General features: G+C 54.4%; 6 protein-coding genes across 6 annotated transcripts; 2 read left to right on the forward strand and 4 right to left on the reverse strand.

Annotated features, from left to right (window-relative positions):
- Positions 1-571: 571 nt before the first annotated feature.
- Positions 572-1777, reverse strand: M409DRAFT_65031 (uncharacterized protein; the record flags this gene model as incomplete). Its single annotated transcript, XM_033816340.1, has 3 exons — positions 572-949; positions 1003-1455; positions 1508-1777. 3 exons carry the CDS (start codon positions 1775-1777, stop codon positions 572-574), a joined length of 1101 nt encoding a protein of 366 aa, XP_033670218.1.
- Positions 1778-3150: 1373 nt separating this feature from the next.
- M409DRAFT_65032 (uncharacterized protein) lies at positions 3151-4816 on the reverse strand (the record flags this gene model as incomplete). Its single annotated transcript, XM_033816341.1, has 3 exons — positions 3151-4128; positions 4183-4322; positions 4384-4816. 3 exons carry the CDS (start codon positions 4814-4816, stop codon positions 3151-3153), a joined length of 1551 nt encoding a protein of 516 aa, XP_033670219.1.
- Positions 4817-5053: 237 nt separating this feature from the next.
- On the forward strand, positions 5054-5530 carry M409DRAFT_52583 (uncharacterized protein; the record flags this gene model as incomplete). Its single annotated transcript, XM_033812114.1, has 1 exon — positions 5054-5530. The coding sequence occupies one exon, from the start codon at positions 5054-5056 to the stop codon at positions 5528-5530; it is 477 nt and encodes a 158-aa protein (XP_033670220.1).
- A 2023-nt stretch (positions 5531-7553) lies between these two features.
- Positions 7554-12345, reverse strand: M409DRAFT_20555 (uncharacterized protein; the record flags this gene model as incomplete). Its single annotated transcript, XM_033805447.1, has 2 exons — positions 7554-7688; positions 7750-12345. 2 exons carry the CDS (start codon positions 12343-12345, stop codon positions 7554-7556), a joined length of 4731 nt encoding a protein of 1576 aa, XP_033670221.1.
- A 938-nt stretch (positions 12346-13283) lies between these two features.
- Positions 13284-14563, forward strand: M409DRAFT_36185 (uncharacterized protein; the record flags this gene model as incomplete). The annotated part of the gene is made up of 4 exons (XM_033810514.1): positions 13284-13435; positions 13506-13753; positions 14024-14414; positions 14467-14563. 4 exons carry the CDS (start codon positions 13284-13286, stop codon positions 14561-14563), a joined length of 888 nt encoding a protein of 295 aa, XP_033670222.1.
- A 450-nt stretch (positions 14564-15013) lies between these two features.
- On the reverse strand, positions 15014-16880 carry M409DRAFT_52586 (uncharacterized protein; the record flags this gene model as incomplete). Its single annotated transcript, XM_033812115.1, has 2 exons — positions 15014-16396; positions 16449-16880. The coding sequence occupies 2 exons, from the start codon at positions 16878-16880 to the stop codon at positions 15014-15016; spliced, it is 1815 nt and encodes a 604-aa protein (XP_033670223.1).
- Between the last annotated feature and the right edge of the window lie 972 nt (positions 16881-17852).

Genomic DNA, 17852 nt, shown 5'->3' on the forward strand with positions numbered 1-17852 from the left:
GATTCATAGGGCTTAGCGTCAGTTATGCTGACATAATTCGAGATGTGGCGTTCAGTACCCACGTGACTCCATTCCTGTTCCAGTCTGTTATATATATGAACCCTCACATCTGAATCTTGAACAGTCAAGGCATATTCACCGAGAGTTCGCAGTGAAACATTGAGCCTTCAGAACCAAGAATACTCAAAAGTACAAACTCTATCCACGTCACCTCTTACAAAGAGTAACTATTTCCGTGATACGGGAACGGGAGAGCGACAATGCAGGTGGTCGGGAGAGTGCTCAATAGTTTCCAGATCAGGCATCTGGAATGAGATCGAGTTGACCTTCTATTCCGACATGCTCTCGTTGGAGCTTCTTGCATTCGTGCGACAGTGTCGCTTGCAGATATCGATATCTCCAACTTCCCTCTCTCTATTATGTACAATTAGCCATTAGCATCATCTTCCATGGCATATTCCAGGTCTTTGGCATCAATACTCGTGCCACAATGCCATGCAATGGGTAAAATCATGCCCAAAAAGTCTATACAAAACCCGCCCAAACTCCACGCTTCCCGTCAAATCAATAATCAAGACCGAGGCCGAGCGGCACGTTTGTTGTCCAGTTCCACTTTGCTGTACCAGACCGCGCCAGCAATCGTTATGAGCATTCCCACTGCGTTCGTGATGCCGACTTCGACGTGGAAGAGGACGATTCCGAAGAGGATTGTCAGGGCTTGCTTGACATTTCCGCAAACGGTGATCGTGAGTGCTCCAGCCATTTTGTTGGCTTGGAATCCGACAATGTTGAGCAGGAAGGCGGTGATGGCGTTGACCAGCAGCGCGGCACCGAGGGTGTTGGAGAATTCGCCATTGGCGTAGGAGGTTCGGAATTGATCTGCTTCCCCACTAATCACAGCGTATGCCACGCATTGTATCGCAGCAAGGGGTGACATTCGCAGGAGGACCTATGTCATGTCAGCCACAAGATTTCGCACCTTGTCAAAAAGCCAGTAAGTACCTCCAATGCGGAAAGCTTCAATGTCCCGGTCATGAGGCGGTTCGTAGCCACCGTCTTGACCGATGCCAGAATAACACCAAGGAGAGTCATAGTAAAGCCAATAAGGGTGAAGTAGTAGTCGCCAGCTGTCGAGAGGGCAACTCCAAAGATCAAGGGAATCATGGTCAGGTAGGTTGGGGTGGAGTATGTCCGTCCGTATACAAATCGGTAGATAAGAATCGTGACCACGGGGCAGGTGGATCGCATAATCTGGTGGAATGGGACGGACACCATGGCTAGGGACACGTTCGAAACGGCGATGTTGATGGTGAAGAGGAAGGAAAAGGCCACCAGAACCAGGTTTTCTCGCGTTCCAAGTTGGGTGAGCTTGATGGCGCCGAAGCCCAACATGGCGAAACATCCTATGCTCGTCGCTGAGGCGTGACATGCCGTGAGCAGCCATGGCAATTTGGCCTGGTCAAAGTCAGTAAGTCGCAAACTTCGTTCAATCCTCTGCAGCGCGCACCTTTCCGAGGACAGATTTGTTGGAGAGGGTGAGGAACAGGTTGAGAAAGAAATAAGCGGCCAGGAAAGATAACTTCGCTCTCGTTGAGACGTAGTGTTCGGCGGGCGCAGGTGACTGGGCTTCGATGTCGCGCTCCTCCTTGAGCAGGCCGCCTTCTGAGGGTGCAAGTGTGGATTCAGAGCTGGATCTTTTGGAGCTCTCGCTGCGGTCGGGACTGGGGGAATTGACGTCGTCTTCCAACTCGATCTTCTCACCGTTTGCGGTCCCCATGGTGTGGATGATAATGGTGGGTTCGGGGGAGGTGGTCGAGGGTGTGGAGGACACGCGAGAAGGCGGAAGAGGTGAAACGCAGGCAGGAGAGACCAGTTAATAGAGACACAGCCAGATGAGAGCAGCCAGCAGGATTGGCGCCAGGAAGCAAGCGTTTGCAAGCGAAGATCCGCCCTCTACGGCTCGGCACCTGACGGCAGCATCATTCAACGCGTTAATCAATAATTGGGCGGAGCTTCAACGCCAGCAACGAAACTGGGCAGCACAGCCAAGATGGCGACACCTCCTCGTCCCGACTTATCCGAAACCAGGAAGATGTGCGCTTTGTGCTCCTCCCTCACCGCGCCGCCAGCACGACATGGAATGCTGGTCGTCAGCCATTTCTCCAAACCCCAAACTCCGCGCTGCGCATTCCTATCCATCAAATTATGATGGGGCAAAGGAGAGGGCCGGACGAACTTGTCCATTTGCGAGAGAGGCTCGCATCCTTCCAACGCCTCTGGGCCCCAGCGCAATCAAACTGCTGCTCGCCCTACCACGACTTCGCAAGCCACTCGGGTTCTGGTGTGCAGGAATCGTATTCGTGACACTTCCTCCAACGAGAATGCCGCATGACACAACAGATCGTCACTGCAGCATCTTCTATATCTATATACAATTATGAAAGCAACTACCCTCGACGACAGGACTTCGTCCCGCTCGTCGTACGTCGTCTGATGATCATCAAGGTCGAAATCGTGGCGGCTGTGGCGCAGATTTACCCCTTGCTTGGTCTCGACTTCAGCCGTTCCCTTGCCGACATCTCCTTGACTTCACTTCATCACCTCAGCCCAGCGCCTAGCATGTGAGCGAGGTAGGGCTGTGCATTCATCAGTCAATGAGTCCTCTTCCTCACTGAGGTTGCGATCGCGTGTTGGCCCATCCGGATGCGTTCCACACTCCACGGATATGCTGCATCGTTTCCGGCCAACAAGTAGAAACATTCCAAAGATGCAAGTAGACGCGGCACGGCACAACAGCAAGACTGCGAGCGACACATCTATCGTCTTGTCCTCTTGTGCCTAGACACTTCCCAGTGTCAACTTCTTGCGCACGTCTCCAGACTTGGCATTCACTCATTGGTCTTCAAGACTTCAAGAGAGAGACGTAAGAAACCCAAGCACACTCAATTGCATGCACACACACGACTGTCTACATATATCCCCGTCATCATCATCCTCGGTAATGTACAACCCATTTCATGATGTCGTTATCCAATAATGCATATCGTCATCATACCCCTTCGCCATCATAAAGTCATGAGCGTTCTCCATCCCGCAATGTCCACCTCCATCCTTCTTCCTCCTTCTGCAATTCTCGATCATCCCTCAACATCACACCCCACCACTCTTCCCATCCCCAACACCAGCAAAACTCCTCGGCTGCTCGTGCAACCGCAACAACCACCGCGCAGCATTCATATCCTCCTCCGTCCACTCCGTCCTCCCACCCAAGTTCTTCGCCCTCGTGGATGACTTGCGCTTGCCGGACTTGGACGTCTTCCTCTTCTTCGCAGGAGGGGGTTGGATGTCACTGCTGCTGCGGTCGCTCGAAGCGACGGATACAGGTGGGGAGTAATCGGCGTCGGTGGGAGGTGCGTCGACGACGCTGCGACAGGTGGATATGCGGCGGGTGTTGGTCGGGAGTTGGACTAGGGCTGGTTCTGCGTTGCGCCAGGAGATGTTGGGGGAGAAGTTGGGGTTCGTCTGAAGTGGACCGGATAGAGGGGTTGGTGGGCTGTCGCGGTGAGAGTACATGGGGCTGTCGTAGCCGGAGCGGTTGATGCTGGTCCAGGTGGGGCTTTGGACGGGCATGAGAGGGCGATGTTTGCTCTTGGGCGACAGAGCGGGTGAGTCAGTCATCGGCGACGAGTAGACGTAGTTGCGATCAGAAGATGCCTCGGAGAACGGCGAGCCCTGCTTGAACTGCGGCTTGCTGTGGTCAACATGCTCGTGAGCCGCTGGTGCACTTCGCGGGATCTCACGCCCAGCTTGCGGGTACGCTGGCGTGGCATCGCGACTCGCCGTATCAACACGCCAGTCCTGCTGTTCCAGGGCGGAGATGCGGATGACCTCGGGGTCGATCTTGAAGCGTCCGTAGCCGGGGTGGTCGGGGGCGAGACACTCCTTGATGAAGGATGGACCGAAGACTGGTGTGAGGGCCCAGCGGATGGGGTAGCAGAAGGTGAGGCACAGGGCACGGGCGCAGGAGTATGGCACCCAGTAGCCTTGGGCTTCGACGGAGCCTCCAGTGACGGAGTGGGAGAGGTCTTTCAGGCCGGGGTTTGCAACGAGGGATTTGTTGGGTATCGTCTGTTATCATCATTAGTATGAAGCCACGTATCGAGTGTTGGTATCACAACTTACCTTGGTGTACTTGCACGCCTTGAAGAAAGGCGTGATGCGGACCAAACCGACCTGATAATCCCACATGACGGGGAACCTACGTTCCTCGTAGACCTTGGTCTTCGGGTTCAGCAGAGAGACGACGAAGAAGTACTTGAACACTGAAACATCACGTCAGCAACAGTCATACTCAGGGAGGTAGTGTATCATGTTGTCACTCACCATCGAATCCACCCCGCCCAGTCTTGTCCATGAAACCCCTCTTCTCGCTCGAGTACGGAATATGGTGCACATTCCTCGAGATCAGTCCACCCTCCTCGTCACGACCCGTCGGCTGGACTTTGAACAGGCGGTGCTGCATCTCCAGTTCGCGTTGCTGGCTGTTGCTGAGGCAGACGCTTGGTTCGTTGCATTCGAAAGGGGGGTAGTTGACTGGGCCTCGGGCAGGACCGGGGGTGAAGTTGGAGGCATCCTTGGCTCGCTTCTGGCGTTTGGGGGTGGGTGTCAGCGGTGTGGTGGGTTGAGACGTCAAGGTCGATGTTGGTGAGTAGGCGTGTGCGGAGTCGGCGGGCGTGCTGGGAGGGGTGACGGAGTGGGCGAACCCGTATCTGTCGTGCTCGGAGGCAGGGTTGAGCAAGGAGTTGATCTTCAACATCGTAGCAGCCGACGATATGCGAGGCTTGTGCTCAGGTGATACACTTTCGAGTGGTGTGAAGAGAGAAGAGGCGACTGTACGAGGGGAGATTATATGTCACAGCTGGCCTTGGGAGACGCAGTGACAAACGGGGTCGGAGCGATCGTGTACTGCAACCAAGAAGCGGTGAGATGAACGAGAGAGCGAGGGCGAAGGCCTTATAGAGAAGTCCCAAGGACATGGGCCCAGTCATGCACTATGCGGGCTAGCATCGTCCACAATCGTCCGCCAAAGAGCTGGCAGCCGTGGCCCGCATGTCTCACTGCCACCCCGAAGAACGAGGGGAGAAAGGAAAGAAAGGCCGCGAAGGTGTTCAGAAGAAAGCAGAAGAGCGCTAACAACGCAGATGCTGCAGCAGAGGGAGAAAGACTGGCAGTCTGCGGCGCGGGCAGGACATGGACATCGTGCAAAGAACCTATTTGCCTCGCGTCCGGCAGTCCAGCCATCGGGACACGGAGTTTGCAGTATGAGACAAAGATAGCGTCGACGAATGTCTCAATGGGCCTTTCCTCGCCATCTGCAGAGGTATGCAGAGCCGCGTTTGCCAGTGGGATCCAGCATGGCGTAGAGCAAGGGCCTGTGCATGGACAGCAAGAAGTGACATGCTTGTTCCATTGGCCAGATCTTTTCGAGATGCGAGAACGAGACGATGTCGCTGGCATAATCATCGTATGAAAAGGCCCCGAGTGGTCGGTCAGACAGCGATCGAGCAAACGAATCCATAGCAGGTGGTTGGAGGGTTCGAAAGCAAGGACCGCACTCAGCATCTGGCATCGATTCTTCGACCTCCCCGTGGCCTCAGTCAAGGTCAAGCAATGTCTTTCAATTCTCGGGAAAGGCTGGAGAAATGGCTGTTGCCATGGCTGTTCCCATCGAGATGACAGTAGCGTGGCCTGAAGTCATCTGGATGGGTGACACAAGTCCCGCGGCAAGGTGTTCGAGCCGTATGCATGGGCAGACGAAGACAGGGTCGCACTCGTCCATGCTGTAGATCCACTCGAGTAGCCCACCCGGTTGATGAAGAGTTCAGGTGTAGCCATTGAATGCTTATTGAACAAGCAAAAGTCATCATGGAGAGAGATTTCGGTCCACTCACCAGGCACCCCACGTCTCATTGGATATTCGATGGTCCAAACATTCAGCGAAGCAGCAATTGTGGAGCATCCAGCGCGGCTTCAAGGCGTTTGGTGGATACCACCCGCCGAACGGGTGCTCGCAGGTAGCCGCGACCGAGCTATTGCTCCCCGTTCTGTAGCATGAAGGTGGGAATGAGGAAGCATTGCGCCCGAAGCCAGAAAGTCCAACCTCCATCCCCATGAAATCGCACAAAAAGAAAATGAACGAGTTGCCGCGGCAGTGCGAAGATCGAACCCGCGCCCACTTAAAGTCAAAAAGGCCAAAACTATCCCAACAAAAATGCAAAAGAACTAGGACCCATTGTAGAGTTTCTAGAGAAAACCACTTTGTGATTTTACTTTTGTTTCTGCCCGCCGGATTCGAACCTAGAACCTAGATTGTTAACAAAGTCAAACGCGCTACGATTGCGCCATTCGATCCTGGGAATTTTTTGTCAGCTGCATGTCCCTCCCACACCAGTCTGCTGGTGTGGTGATGGAATAGGATTCCGAACACCATATATTAGTCCACTTTCCTGTTAAGCGAGAGTTTCCATCGTCATCGGTGATTGCGCTCGCTGGACTCGATGTCGTCGTCGTGCCCGAGGTGACCATACAACACCGAGCGAGGTTGGTGCATCAGTACACTGTTTGACTCGCAATTTCGCTCGCGACACTGAATGCTGTTGTTCGTCAATACTTGCCTCGTCCACATCAGGCGTCGCCGCTCTCGTCGCAAAAGATAGCGCATTCCCACCCTCAGAAACATCTCCAGTATCGGTGCCAGCTGAGATTTTAGCCCATCACCTGGGGCTTCCATCGAGGTCGCCATCCGCTCGCCGAGCAACGCACATGTACGTTCCACACTGACCGCTTTGCAAGACCAGAACCAAGCGGCATATGGCAGCCATGACCCCAGCTTGTTGCAGCAGCCTTCCGTGCGGATACGTGCAGGTGTGGTCGTCGCTGTGCGGCCGGGCTGTCAAAAGTCGTCGTGGCAAGACTGGCATCGCGGCATCGCGGCATCGTGCGAATTGGCCATCGAAGCGATCGTATCAACAAGAGCAGACTGAACAGTGACAGCCACTGTTTGGTGAGTTCTCGCTCCCAACTTTTCCGTGGCGGAGATTGGATCGTTTGAGGGCTGCGAACGTAGTCTCTGTCATCCATGAGCATGGCCGATGAGCTCATGCATGTGACACTGTCAGTCTGCTCGCCGTCTTGATGGTATCAGTACCGTATTGCTTGATGAACGCGAGAAGATGTCGAGCGATCGGCGAAGTGAGGTGAGACAAAGTTCACCCTTGTCCTTGGCAAAGTGGAGCCCCCTGTCAATTGCTCCTACTCTACATCCATTGCTTGCAAGAAGAACAACAAAAGCGTACACGTCGCAGAAGATATTACAAAGTCTACTTATCGTTTGAAACTCTGGTCTTCCCACGGCCGTCCACGAGAATCTGCCGTCCATGCATCCCACCACAGCCATCTATGCTCTATCTCATCCAACACGCAAGACGCCAACGCTAAAGACCAGCAAAAGTATTAAAACCGCTTTTATAGAAGATGCCCTCGTACTACCACCTCTACGCCTTCTTCTTGCTCATGAAACGATCGATAGGCTTCTTGACGAAGCCCACCAAGTTGCCCAAGAAGCCAAAGATGTAGTCGAAGCCGAACGCCCAGCCCTTGACGCGGACGCTCCAGATGAAGAAGTAGACCTATCACACACGTTAGTATTCCGTTTGGAGAAACTTGGTAGTGGGGATGTGTAGGACTTACCAAGAAGTAATTCGTAAAGACAAAGACAAGGAAGATGCCGAAGTCTCTCCACTTGTCGGAGGCGTCGATGTTGAGCGTCGAGAGGTACTGGTTGCCGATCGTGTATTGGCAGTACTGGCAATCCTGCGAGGCGTCGGGGTTGAGGAGGTAGCCGCCGGCCGACTGAGCGAATGCGCCGGCGTACGAAGAGCAAGTCTGGCCTGGAGGAGCGTCGAAGTGGGCGGCTTCGTTCGACGTACATGTCACGGGGATGCCGTCGAGCGTTGCGGCGAGCACGCCACCGATCCAGTAAGTCGCTGGGTTGACCCAGTACATCCAGTAGCGCCAGAAGACGGGCAGCATGCTGTAGGGTCTGACGACGCCGTTGAAGAGGGAGAACATGACGAAGAAGAAGGGCAGGACGTTGGAGATGACGGTGAAGGACGGTGCGAAGGCACAGATCCACTGGCCCCAGCTGGCTTGGAACAGGAAGAACAGCATAGTCATCAGGAAGACGTAGCCTGAGACGGAACTCTCGGATGGCAGTCCCGTTGGCCAGTACCACAGAACCCAGTAGATGACGGCCGAGATGATCGCTGGCGGGATCTCAGCAACAGTCTGCGCAGTGCAGAAAGCGAACCAGCCGTATATACGAGATGGGTACTCTCTAGCCTGCCAAAGCGCCATGTTGGTGAAGAACTTGGGCACGACGGCGTTGACGACCGTAGGTGGGATGGTGATGATCAAGAAGGCCGTGAACATGCGGTTCTGCATGTCTTGAACGGTGCTGCCGAGTTGCCAGAAGGTGAAGCCGTTGAAGATACCGATGATGACCGATACGAAGAGCTTGCCGTAGATGTAGGACGGGTCCCGCCAGTACTGCTTGAAGGTACGCTTGAGCAGCTCGGTGCACTGGAGTACGACACCAGCGGCAAACTCTTTCTGCTGTTCTCTCCGCACATCCTCCGGGACCGTGCGACTGCGAGTGAGTTTGAGACCCTCGATTTCCTGAATGACATCTTCGGCTTGTTGCGATTTCCTCCACTCCTCGTTCCAATCGATCTTGGTGCCGTCCTCGCGTCTGTGTGGTCGAGCTGCAGTCTCGAGAATGAACTCTGCCACGTTCTTCTCGGGCGGGCACTGCACTCCTCGCTCGGAGAAGTAGTTGATCACGTCCTTGCCATTTTCTCCAACAGGTCCAAAGTAAAAAGTGTTGCCACCGGGGTTGAGAGCAAGGATCATGTCGAATTGCTGGATGAGCACACTGGAAGGCTGATGAATGGTACAGACGATGGCTTGACCCGCGTGGGCGAGCTTCTTCAAGAAACGGACGATCGAGTAGGCGCTCTGGGAGTCCAACCCAGAAGTTGGCTCGTCGAGGAAGAGAAGCAATGACGGCTTGGCAGCAAGTTCTACACCGATGGTGAGACGCTTGCGCTGCTCGACGCCGAGACTCATAATGATGGCGTCTTGCAGGTCGTTCAACTCGAGAAGATCAATGATCTTGTCCACGTATGCCAGCTTCTCAGATCGAGGGACGCTGGAATCTTGACGAAGGATTGCAGAAAACTCCAGAGCCTCTCGAATGGTTGCAGTGCCGTCATGAAGATCGCCTTGCAAACAGAAGCCAGTGTTACGTTGGAACTCGGGTCCCAGCGCGCGGCCGTCGACGAACATCTCTCCGGATACAACACCCATCGTTTGTCGTTGAGCGAGCGTGTTGAGAAGCGTGGTCTTTCCCGCGCCAGATGCACCCATCAAAGCCACCATAACTCCAGGCTTAGCGTAGCCGTTGACATTGTTGAGCAGTTTTCGCTCGCCACCGAGATAAGGCACAGTGTATTCGACGTTTCGCCAGGTGAAGATACTGTCACTCTTGGTGAGTTGGTCCAAAGCCTCTTGTTCCTTGTCTTCGCCAGATGAAGTAGCACCTAGACCGGCCTCCTTCTTGGTTGAGCTCGAACTGTCTTCAGTAGCACCAGCCTTCTCCTCATCGCCCGGTGGAGCAGCTTGGACAGCCTTCTTCGCTCGCTTGGTCTTCTTGAAAACGAGGGCGCCGCCTCCGGTCGTAGCGAAGGAGAAAAGCTCGGTAAAAAGCAGCGTCACCAGCAAGTAAAGCACAGTCCACGCAATCAGCACCCCAAAGTCGCGCCACAGGTTAGATCTGCTGTAATTGTACATTGCCTCTACGTAGGCTTCTCCAGAAACCTGGTGGGCGTTGATGGCGGCTCCAGCAATAGCACATCCCTGGTACCTGGGGTCGGCACCAGGGCCCTGCGGAACCAGCTGAGACTCAGAGCACTGCATAGTTCGGCCGGAGAACTCATTCGTCAGGACAGCCTCGAAAGCGTATGCAATCGGATTGATCCAGAAAATCCAGCCGAACCAGATGTAGTCACCCAAAAGCTGGGTCTTGGTGATCACGTATCCGGTGTAGATGACGAGCAAGTTCAGGGCGATACCAGAGAACCGAACGGCCGTGTCAATCTCAGGCGAGACGGATGCGAACATGCGGTAGAGTGCTGTCAACATGATGGTTGTGATGTACACGAACAGCATGTAGATGAAGAAGCGGCCGGCGGTGATAGTCAGGTTGCACATGAAGTACATGATGATGCCAAAGAGTATGACTTGCACCAGTATGACTGGCGCGTCAGCGATGACACGAGCCATAGAGACGGCTGAGGGGTGGTAGAAGGCGTAGTCCTTGTGTCTGGCAACCACAGCTCGACCGCTGACGGCCTTCATGAGTTCCGTAAGCTGAAGCCATCCCAGGAAGAGAATCGAGAAGAAGAGGGCACCGCCGCGAGAGAAAGTGCCCGCAGTTTCTTCCGTTTGACCATAGAAGAGAGAGCCAACGATGAGACCGTTCGAGATGATGATGAAGACCTTGGTCCATAGAGTTGTGGTATCGCCGAAGAGCAGCCAGAACTCGCGCTTCGTGCAGGCCATGACCTGGCGTGGGAAAGAGACGGTGTATGGAGACTTCTTTGGCACACGTTTCGACTTGCCTTCTTGCACGGCGGTCTCGAAGCGTTGAGCATCTTCGTAGTTGGACTCCTTCAGGTATCTCTCGTAGTGGGAGATATCGTCCAAGACCTTTTGGTAGCTGGGTGATTGACGGAATGTACGCTCGAGATCCTCAGGAGTCTTTGGTGCACTGTCCTCGAAGCCAGGTCGGAAACGGCGCTCGACTGGATCGGTGATAGCGGTCAAGAAGTCGGCTGTGGTCTGCCTCTCGGGGCACTGATAGCCAAGGTCGAAGAAGTACTGTTTCGCCTCGTTTGCTCGGCCTAAATAGATCTGTCGTCCTTCGTCGATGACCAAGACTTTGTCCATAAGCTCATAGATGCCCTCACCAGCTTGGTAAAGGGTCACCAAAGTCGTGCGGTTGGAAACGTCAGTCATGATGCGTAGACTCCGAGCATAGTCCAGGGCAGTCGATGCATCGAGACCGCGAGTGCTGTTATCCCAGCAAATAACTGTTGACTTTGATGCCAATGTCTCTGCAATGGAGACTCGCTTTCGCTCACCACCAGACACACCTCGGGTGTATTCGTCTCCAACGAGGGTGTACTTGGTATGCGAGATTCCAAACATCCTGAGAAGCGCGTTCGCAATGATTGGAATGTCCTCACGAGCCTTCTTCTTCGTCTTGTTCATGAGGGCAAAGGTGAAGGTCTGCCACACGTTGAGGGAGGCGAAATGGACATCGTCCTCCTGGTTGTAGTTGACCTCGCCGCGATACATCTTCTTCTGCTTGTCTGCTGCGATACCACCGTATGAGACCTCGCCAGAAACTTCAGCGTAGCCCTCACGGTTGTTGGCGATCGTCTTGAGGAAAGTCGAACATCCAGAACCTGGTCGTCCCAGCACGAGCATCATCTCTCCGTCGCGCACACAACCAGTAAAGCCATTGAGCAGCGTTCTGGTCTCGCCTTTCCGACGTGCGAGCGCAGGGATGAACCGTGAAATGATGTGGTAGAGATCTGGACCAAAAGTTCCAATGATCGCATCTGGAAGCGTCCTGACGAACGCAGTTGTCGATCCCAGACCTTTTACCGTGAGGTCTTTGAAGATCACACCAACTCTCTTCGTTGCACCATTCTCCGATCGCTTCTCGAAATGACCGCCTCTCATGAATTGATCCAATTCGAATTCACCTTCATCCTCTTCTGGTCGACCAGCTTCGACATCGCCAAGCTCGTCCTTCTCCTCTGCTTCTTGGCCCCGTTGCTCTTCAGTACGACTGCGAGGTCTGCTGGATGGTCGAGACTGTTGTCTCTTGCTTTTCCCACTGGCGCCAGTCACAGTCCGTCGGAGCGAGTTGGCTTGCGTATCCTTCGATCGCGTCTTTTCCAGCTGAGTTAGATCTCTTCGCAGGGCCTCATAGTTCTGCATAGCATCTTCCTCGCTGAAACCGCCCACATCGCGCTCTCCCCATGTTCCGGCTGTAGTGCGATTGTCCTCATCGCTCTCGACTTCTTCGGTTGGGTGCAATGGTTCGTGGAGTCGACCAGCATCCGGTTCGTTGTCCCCACGATGCCATTGGTTTGCGGGGGCGTTGCTGGTATCTGCCCGGGTGAGCTTTTGCTCGTTGACCGATGATCCCCACATTGTGAAGAGAATGCCTGTGCGTCTCTCTTCTGGACAATGCGAGGAATGCGCGTCTCTTCAATGGACGGCAGACACAGGTAATAGCAGCGGAGAGCCCGGGTCTCCGCGTGTTAGACTTTGGATAGCCGGAAAGCAAACAGAGAGGAGGGGAGATTGGAAACGGGCACCAGCAAGAAACGGTGTTTGAAAGCACGTTTTCCAGACGCACGAGAGAAACCGACCTGATGCACCCGTTGCGCCAGCAGCAGAAGAAGAAGTTCCGCGGGCAGGTACAGTTGTTTTAAAGCAGACGGAGTTAAGGTCGGGGTGGACGATGAATGGGCTGAATAATTACAAACGCAGCAGACGCGATGAGGTCCACACCCAACGCTTGGCTCTGCGGCAACGTCATAAAACCCATAGCGAGACACCCTTCCCGTCTTCTGCCCTTGGTGGCGGACGAGCGGTGTCGACGCCGAAATGTGGACTAGCTCTCAACCAAATCGTCCAATTGTGCTGCATGACTCGCTGTAGGAAGATGTTCGACAGCTTCGAAGCTGTTGCTGACCCGCGGATCGTCCGTCGCTATGGGTTGACCGGCATTGGCAAAAAGTCTAAAAGCTGACGGCGTTCAAAGTGTAAATGTGAATGCCGACGGATCACTTTTGCATGAGGATGGCCTGATGTCTCTGCCTCGCCTCTTCGAACAGAAGCTGTAATTTTCTCGCCATCAATGTGAAAGATGTTGATTGGGCAGCACCTGCTATGTATCTGTGACTCCTGCGCAAGAGCGCACAAACCGCGCAAACCGCACAAATGACGCTGGGGCATAAAAACGCACACGCAAGAGCACCACTTGCCCGTCCAGGCAACTGGCTCTATCGACAACTCGACGATCTCTCCGGGGAAGCTCAGACGCCTCCTTCGAAATTGAACGCTTTGAAATGGACCACGCGACGATGCACCACGGAAGCGGAGCACATTACCACGTCCCCCTTGCGCTGACGATTGTCAGCGGCGTCTTCTTGCTGCTGGGGGCCTTGTGCGGCTTGGCTGTCTTGGGAGATATCGTCTGGCGGCGAGGATGGAGGAGCATGATGGGGATTATGATGTGAGTGGTTGAAATAGACTTTGATCCCACGCGTCACGCACAAACGCTAATGGGCGACTTTTCTGAAAAGCTTAGTCTATCCCATCAACGCCCTCTATGCCTTTCCGACTGTTCTTCTCTACTGGAAGTTTGGACGGCCGACGGCACCCCTGCAACAGGCTGACGACCGAGAGGGAGGTGATAACAAATGCAGTCGACATGACTCACGCAACGACAGTGGAGTCGTAGATCCACAAACCATCTCGTCTACCACCCCTGCAACACCTGCAGCCCTGCCAAAGTCCGTATCCGAAAACCGGGGTGTTGGAGCGTATGGTGGTCAGCTCCGGCACAAGAACAGTTGCCACACTTCACAAGAAGCAGAATGTCATCCATCCGCCAATAACAACGACCAATGCCCCGCAGACGGGTCCCTTATGCACAACAATGCAAACGGCACTCCTCCCGACTCGGAAAAGGCACTTGGACGAACCGCTGACATCGGAAGCTCTGATTACGGATGCTGCGAGGCTGACTCCGAGAAGGCCAAGTCCGCGTGCGGGCCCGCCACGGCGATTGCTATTCCTTCTGCGGTGGACGAGCGTATAGATGCGCCGCACTGTCACCACCATGCCGCTGCTGCTTCACGCCCCATGTGGGTGACTGTCTTCGTGGGCGTAGCACACTGCGGAGCGGGTTGCGTCTTGGGCGATGTGGTCGGTGAATGGCTCGTACATGGCACGAACGCCACGATCAATGGCCAGATGATATGGCCTTGCTTGCTCGTGGACTACGCCTTCGCCCTGCTGTTCGGCGTTGCGTTCCAGTACTTCTCCATCGCTCCCATGAGCGGAGAGTACGGCGTGAAGACGGTCTGGCGCGCGGCCAAGGCGGATATCCTGTCGTTGACGAGTTTCGAGGTGGGTGCTTTTGCGTGGATGATCATCTACCAGGTTGGAATTTTCGAGTACAAACTTGAGATGACCACTTGGACGTATTGGTGAGTGCCAGTCTTTTGGGGAATTATGTCAGTCTTGCTAAAAGTCGTGCAGGTGGCTCATGCAAATGGGCATGAATCTCGGATATGCCACAGCCGTGCCTATGAACTGGTGGCTGCTCACAAAGGGAATCAAGGAGCCTTGCTGCTGAATGAACCAGATCACTGAACAAACGATCTGTACGATAGAGGAACACCGCGGACGGCACGAGCACATTGGGATGAGAAACGAAATCGAAGGAAAGCACAGCGTACGAGCGGATGGAAACGACGAGAAGTACACAGAGATGCGAGACGAAGATCCACCAGGGCACAGGAATAGCGATTGAGTAGGGGATGGCGTCGAGATGCTGCGCTCGAAGCATACATAGTCCACACTGACGGAGGCAACAATCGACATGTGATCATGTCCTCGCTTTAACCTCGTTCCCAAGCGAAGCCATCAAAGTCCTCCACCTTGTGGGACCTCTACGTCGTGTGATTTATAAAGCCAAGTCTTGTTCATTCGTTATGGTAATGTTTCATGAGGAGCGGTATCTTCCTTCCTGATTCCTCCCAAAAACTCCACGCTTTACGCATCCAAATTTCTCAAAAAGCCTTGCTTACACCAGCTTGCCTCGTCCACCTCTCCTAGCAGGGCCTGGGGCGACGTCTCCAAGCTCGCTCATACCTCCAGCACTCGTGGTTCGACTCATCGGCGCACCGCCCAGTCTTCCGCCCAACGCGGCTGCCATGCTGCCGATTGGGACGGTGGTCGTGCCGTGCAGTCTGGATTCGATCCGGGCGACAGCAGGTAGCAGCGGCGCAAATCCTGTCCGAGGCTCGCGCTCTACACCTCGTCGATCGATCATCGCTCCTGGGCCCGGTTCGAGTTGTGGTAATCTGTACGGTGCTTGTACGCCAGACACTCCCAAAGCCTGATCCAAAAGCTGGCGTCGAAGATCTCGTGCCTTTTCCCCTGCGTCAGGATCCGCGTTCATATCGTCGTCTCCGTCCGCATCGCCATCGCCGGCATGACGCATCATGTTGAAGTCGTTGTCCATGTCCACGCTGTTAACGGGTGGTGGTGCTGGAGCTCCAGACTTCTCGCTGCGAGTGACAGCATGATAGTGTGGTGCAACGGGAGTGAATGGATTTTGTCGGATGATGGGGGCGGTCGATGAAGCTGCGGCCGCCGCATTCGCCAAATCTGACAGTGCCGCCAATGGATTGGCCTTGGCTCCACCTCTCGTAAGGACTTGGTGTGACGCGCTTCGTTCCATGCCTGGAGCTGCAGCAGGAGGTTCTGACGGAGGTGGAGTGTTTGTTCCATTGGCTGGCACGTCCAGCATCTGCTCATCTGGAACGGCTTCCGCAGATTCTACAACCTCGCCGTCCACTGATGGGACAGCTGTGCCATTGCTGTTCGACCCTTGCTCTTGCGGCGGCTGGTGGAAGTATTTGTATGTGGCCACTTTTGCAGTATCTGTCGCCAATGCAAGCTCTTTCTCGGTGAACAGCCTGTCCATGCTGTACGCTGGCGCATCGAATTGTGCATATTCTCGTTGACCGCGTGCGTCTTTGAATGGGCTTCTTCCTCCTGCAAGGTATGGTGGTAAAGGCGATTCGTTCCCTTGATCGTCTTCCAACTGTCCAAACTTTCTCTTCCGTTTGCCATTCTCGACAACATCGTTGTTGCCCGGCGCTGGACTAGCACCCCGGTGGTGTCTCAAGTGTCTCGTTCTCTTGTTGATTGCATTGCCGTTGTGACTAGGCGAACCCGGATTGTTGCCAATGCTGAAGTGGTTGGGGTGGAGAAGCATCGAATTGCTGTCCGAAATATCTAACTGCTCTTTGTCACGCAACAGTTGCTGGCGTTTCTTATTGAGTGTGGTCACGAGTCGTTGGCGGATTGTTTGGGAGAGGGCTTTGTGCTCTTCCTCGGCCTGGTGGAGTCGCTGCTGGTAGATGCGATCGAGCTCGGATAGAGAAGAATGGTAGTTGTTCTGCGAAACCTTTTAGTATATGCAACATATCCATACTTAATCCATGACATACGTGTAAAGCAGTCAAATCGGCATCTCGTTGCTCAACGGCATCGTTGACCTCCCTGACAAACTCGGTGTATCGCTTCCCAGCCATACTATAGTAATCTTGCCGGGCAGCCTCATCATTCGGTAAGCTGACAGCCCCTTCGCCATTAGCATTACCCTTCATGGTCAGGGCTATCAGCTCGTGGATGTCGTCGGCGTTCTCTGAGAGCGGCGCATCTGGGCCATAGGGGTCTGCGCGGAGGACCATGGTCATATCGACCTGGACACCCTGCAGTTGGGCCCGGTAGTGTGCATGATGGTTGGAATTGAAGGTATTGATCATGCTCTGCAGCTTCTCCATGATACGGTTCCGCCGGACGTCGCGCTTTGTGAGGGGTTGCGGTTGTGGTGAGGTCGAGGGCTCGAAGGGCGAGGCATGTCGGTTTGTAACGGCCATGGCGGCGATGACGGTGCGTCAGACGCACGTGATTGTCGGTGGTGTCGTACTGGCGGTGGAAGGGGCGGTGGTGTCGAGGGAAAGGGAGGAGCTGGCGAAGAAGAGGAGCTGGAAAGATCGGAAGTGCGCTGTCGCCCAGATGCAAGGACGGTGGCAGCAGGCTTCAGTGGACTGCTCGACTTTCGCACGCAGGATGGATATGGCGGGAAGTGGACAGCTACATTGGCGTTGTCAACAAGTAGATTGAGTGGTGGTAGAGCAGAGGGACAAGAGCAGCCGCAAATGCAAAATGGCAGTGTCTGGAAGCAGGGCAGATGACGGCGGCGCGTGAGTGAAGGCCATCTCTCAATCGCCGACTCTCCGACATCGCTTAAACTTTGATCCGGCTGTACTTCCTCCTCTCCTTTCCCACGCCTCCTCCATTTTTTACACCACAATGACACCGCGCACATCACACCGTCTGCGACTATTGCGTTTCACGCACTGGGCTTCGCTTTGTCCCGGCACGCAAATGAGCTGCCTAATCACTGCCTCTGGACTCTACATTACACGGCAGTCCACTGAGCTACTGGTCTTACCTTCAGCTTCACTCTCCAGGCACGACTGGATCAACCTTCTGGATAGCTTCGTGAAAGCTACAGTGTGCTAGCTGCAGAATCATTCGACTTCTCACTGAAGCTTTTGGTTGTTGGCGCGATAGCACGATTATGCATCCCCTCAGGTCTCACATCCTTCGCTAGATGAGAGCACCTCCCGGCAGGGATCAGCTCCAGCATGGCATTCAGCCGGCTTCAGGAACAGGATGCTGCAGTCAAATGCGGGGATCTCGAACGACTTGACATTTCTCCGTCTCTCTCGCTACAATTCAACACCACCGGGCCATTGTCCTCCTTGCCCAGAAGGATATCTCGCATGTGTAGGAGTGTTAAAAAGGTAAGTATGTCTTGTTCCCCATATTCAGCAGGTTGCATT

This window comes from Zasmidium cellare (genome assembly GCF_010093935.1).
Source record: "Zasmidium cellare ATCC 36951 unplaced genomic scaffold M409scaffold_10, whole genome shotgun sequence".
Classification (NCBI taxonomy): Eukaryota; Fungi; Ascomycota; class Dothideomycetes; order Mycosphaerellales; family Mycosphaerellaceae; genus Zasmidium; species Zasmidium cellare.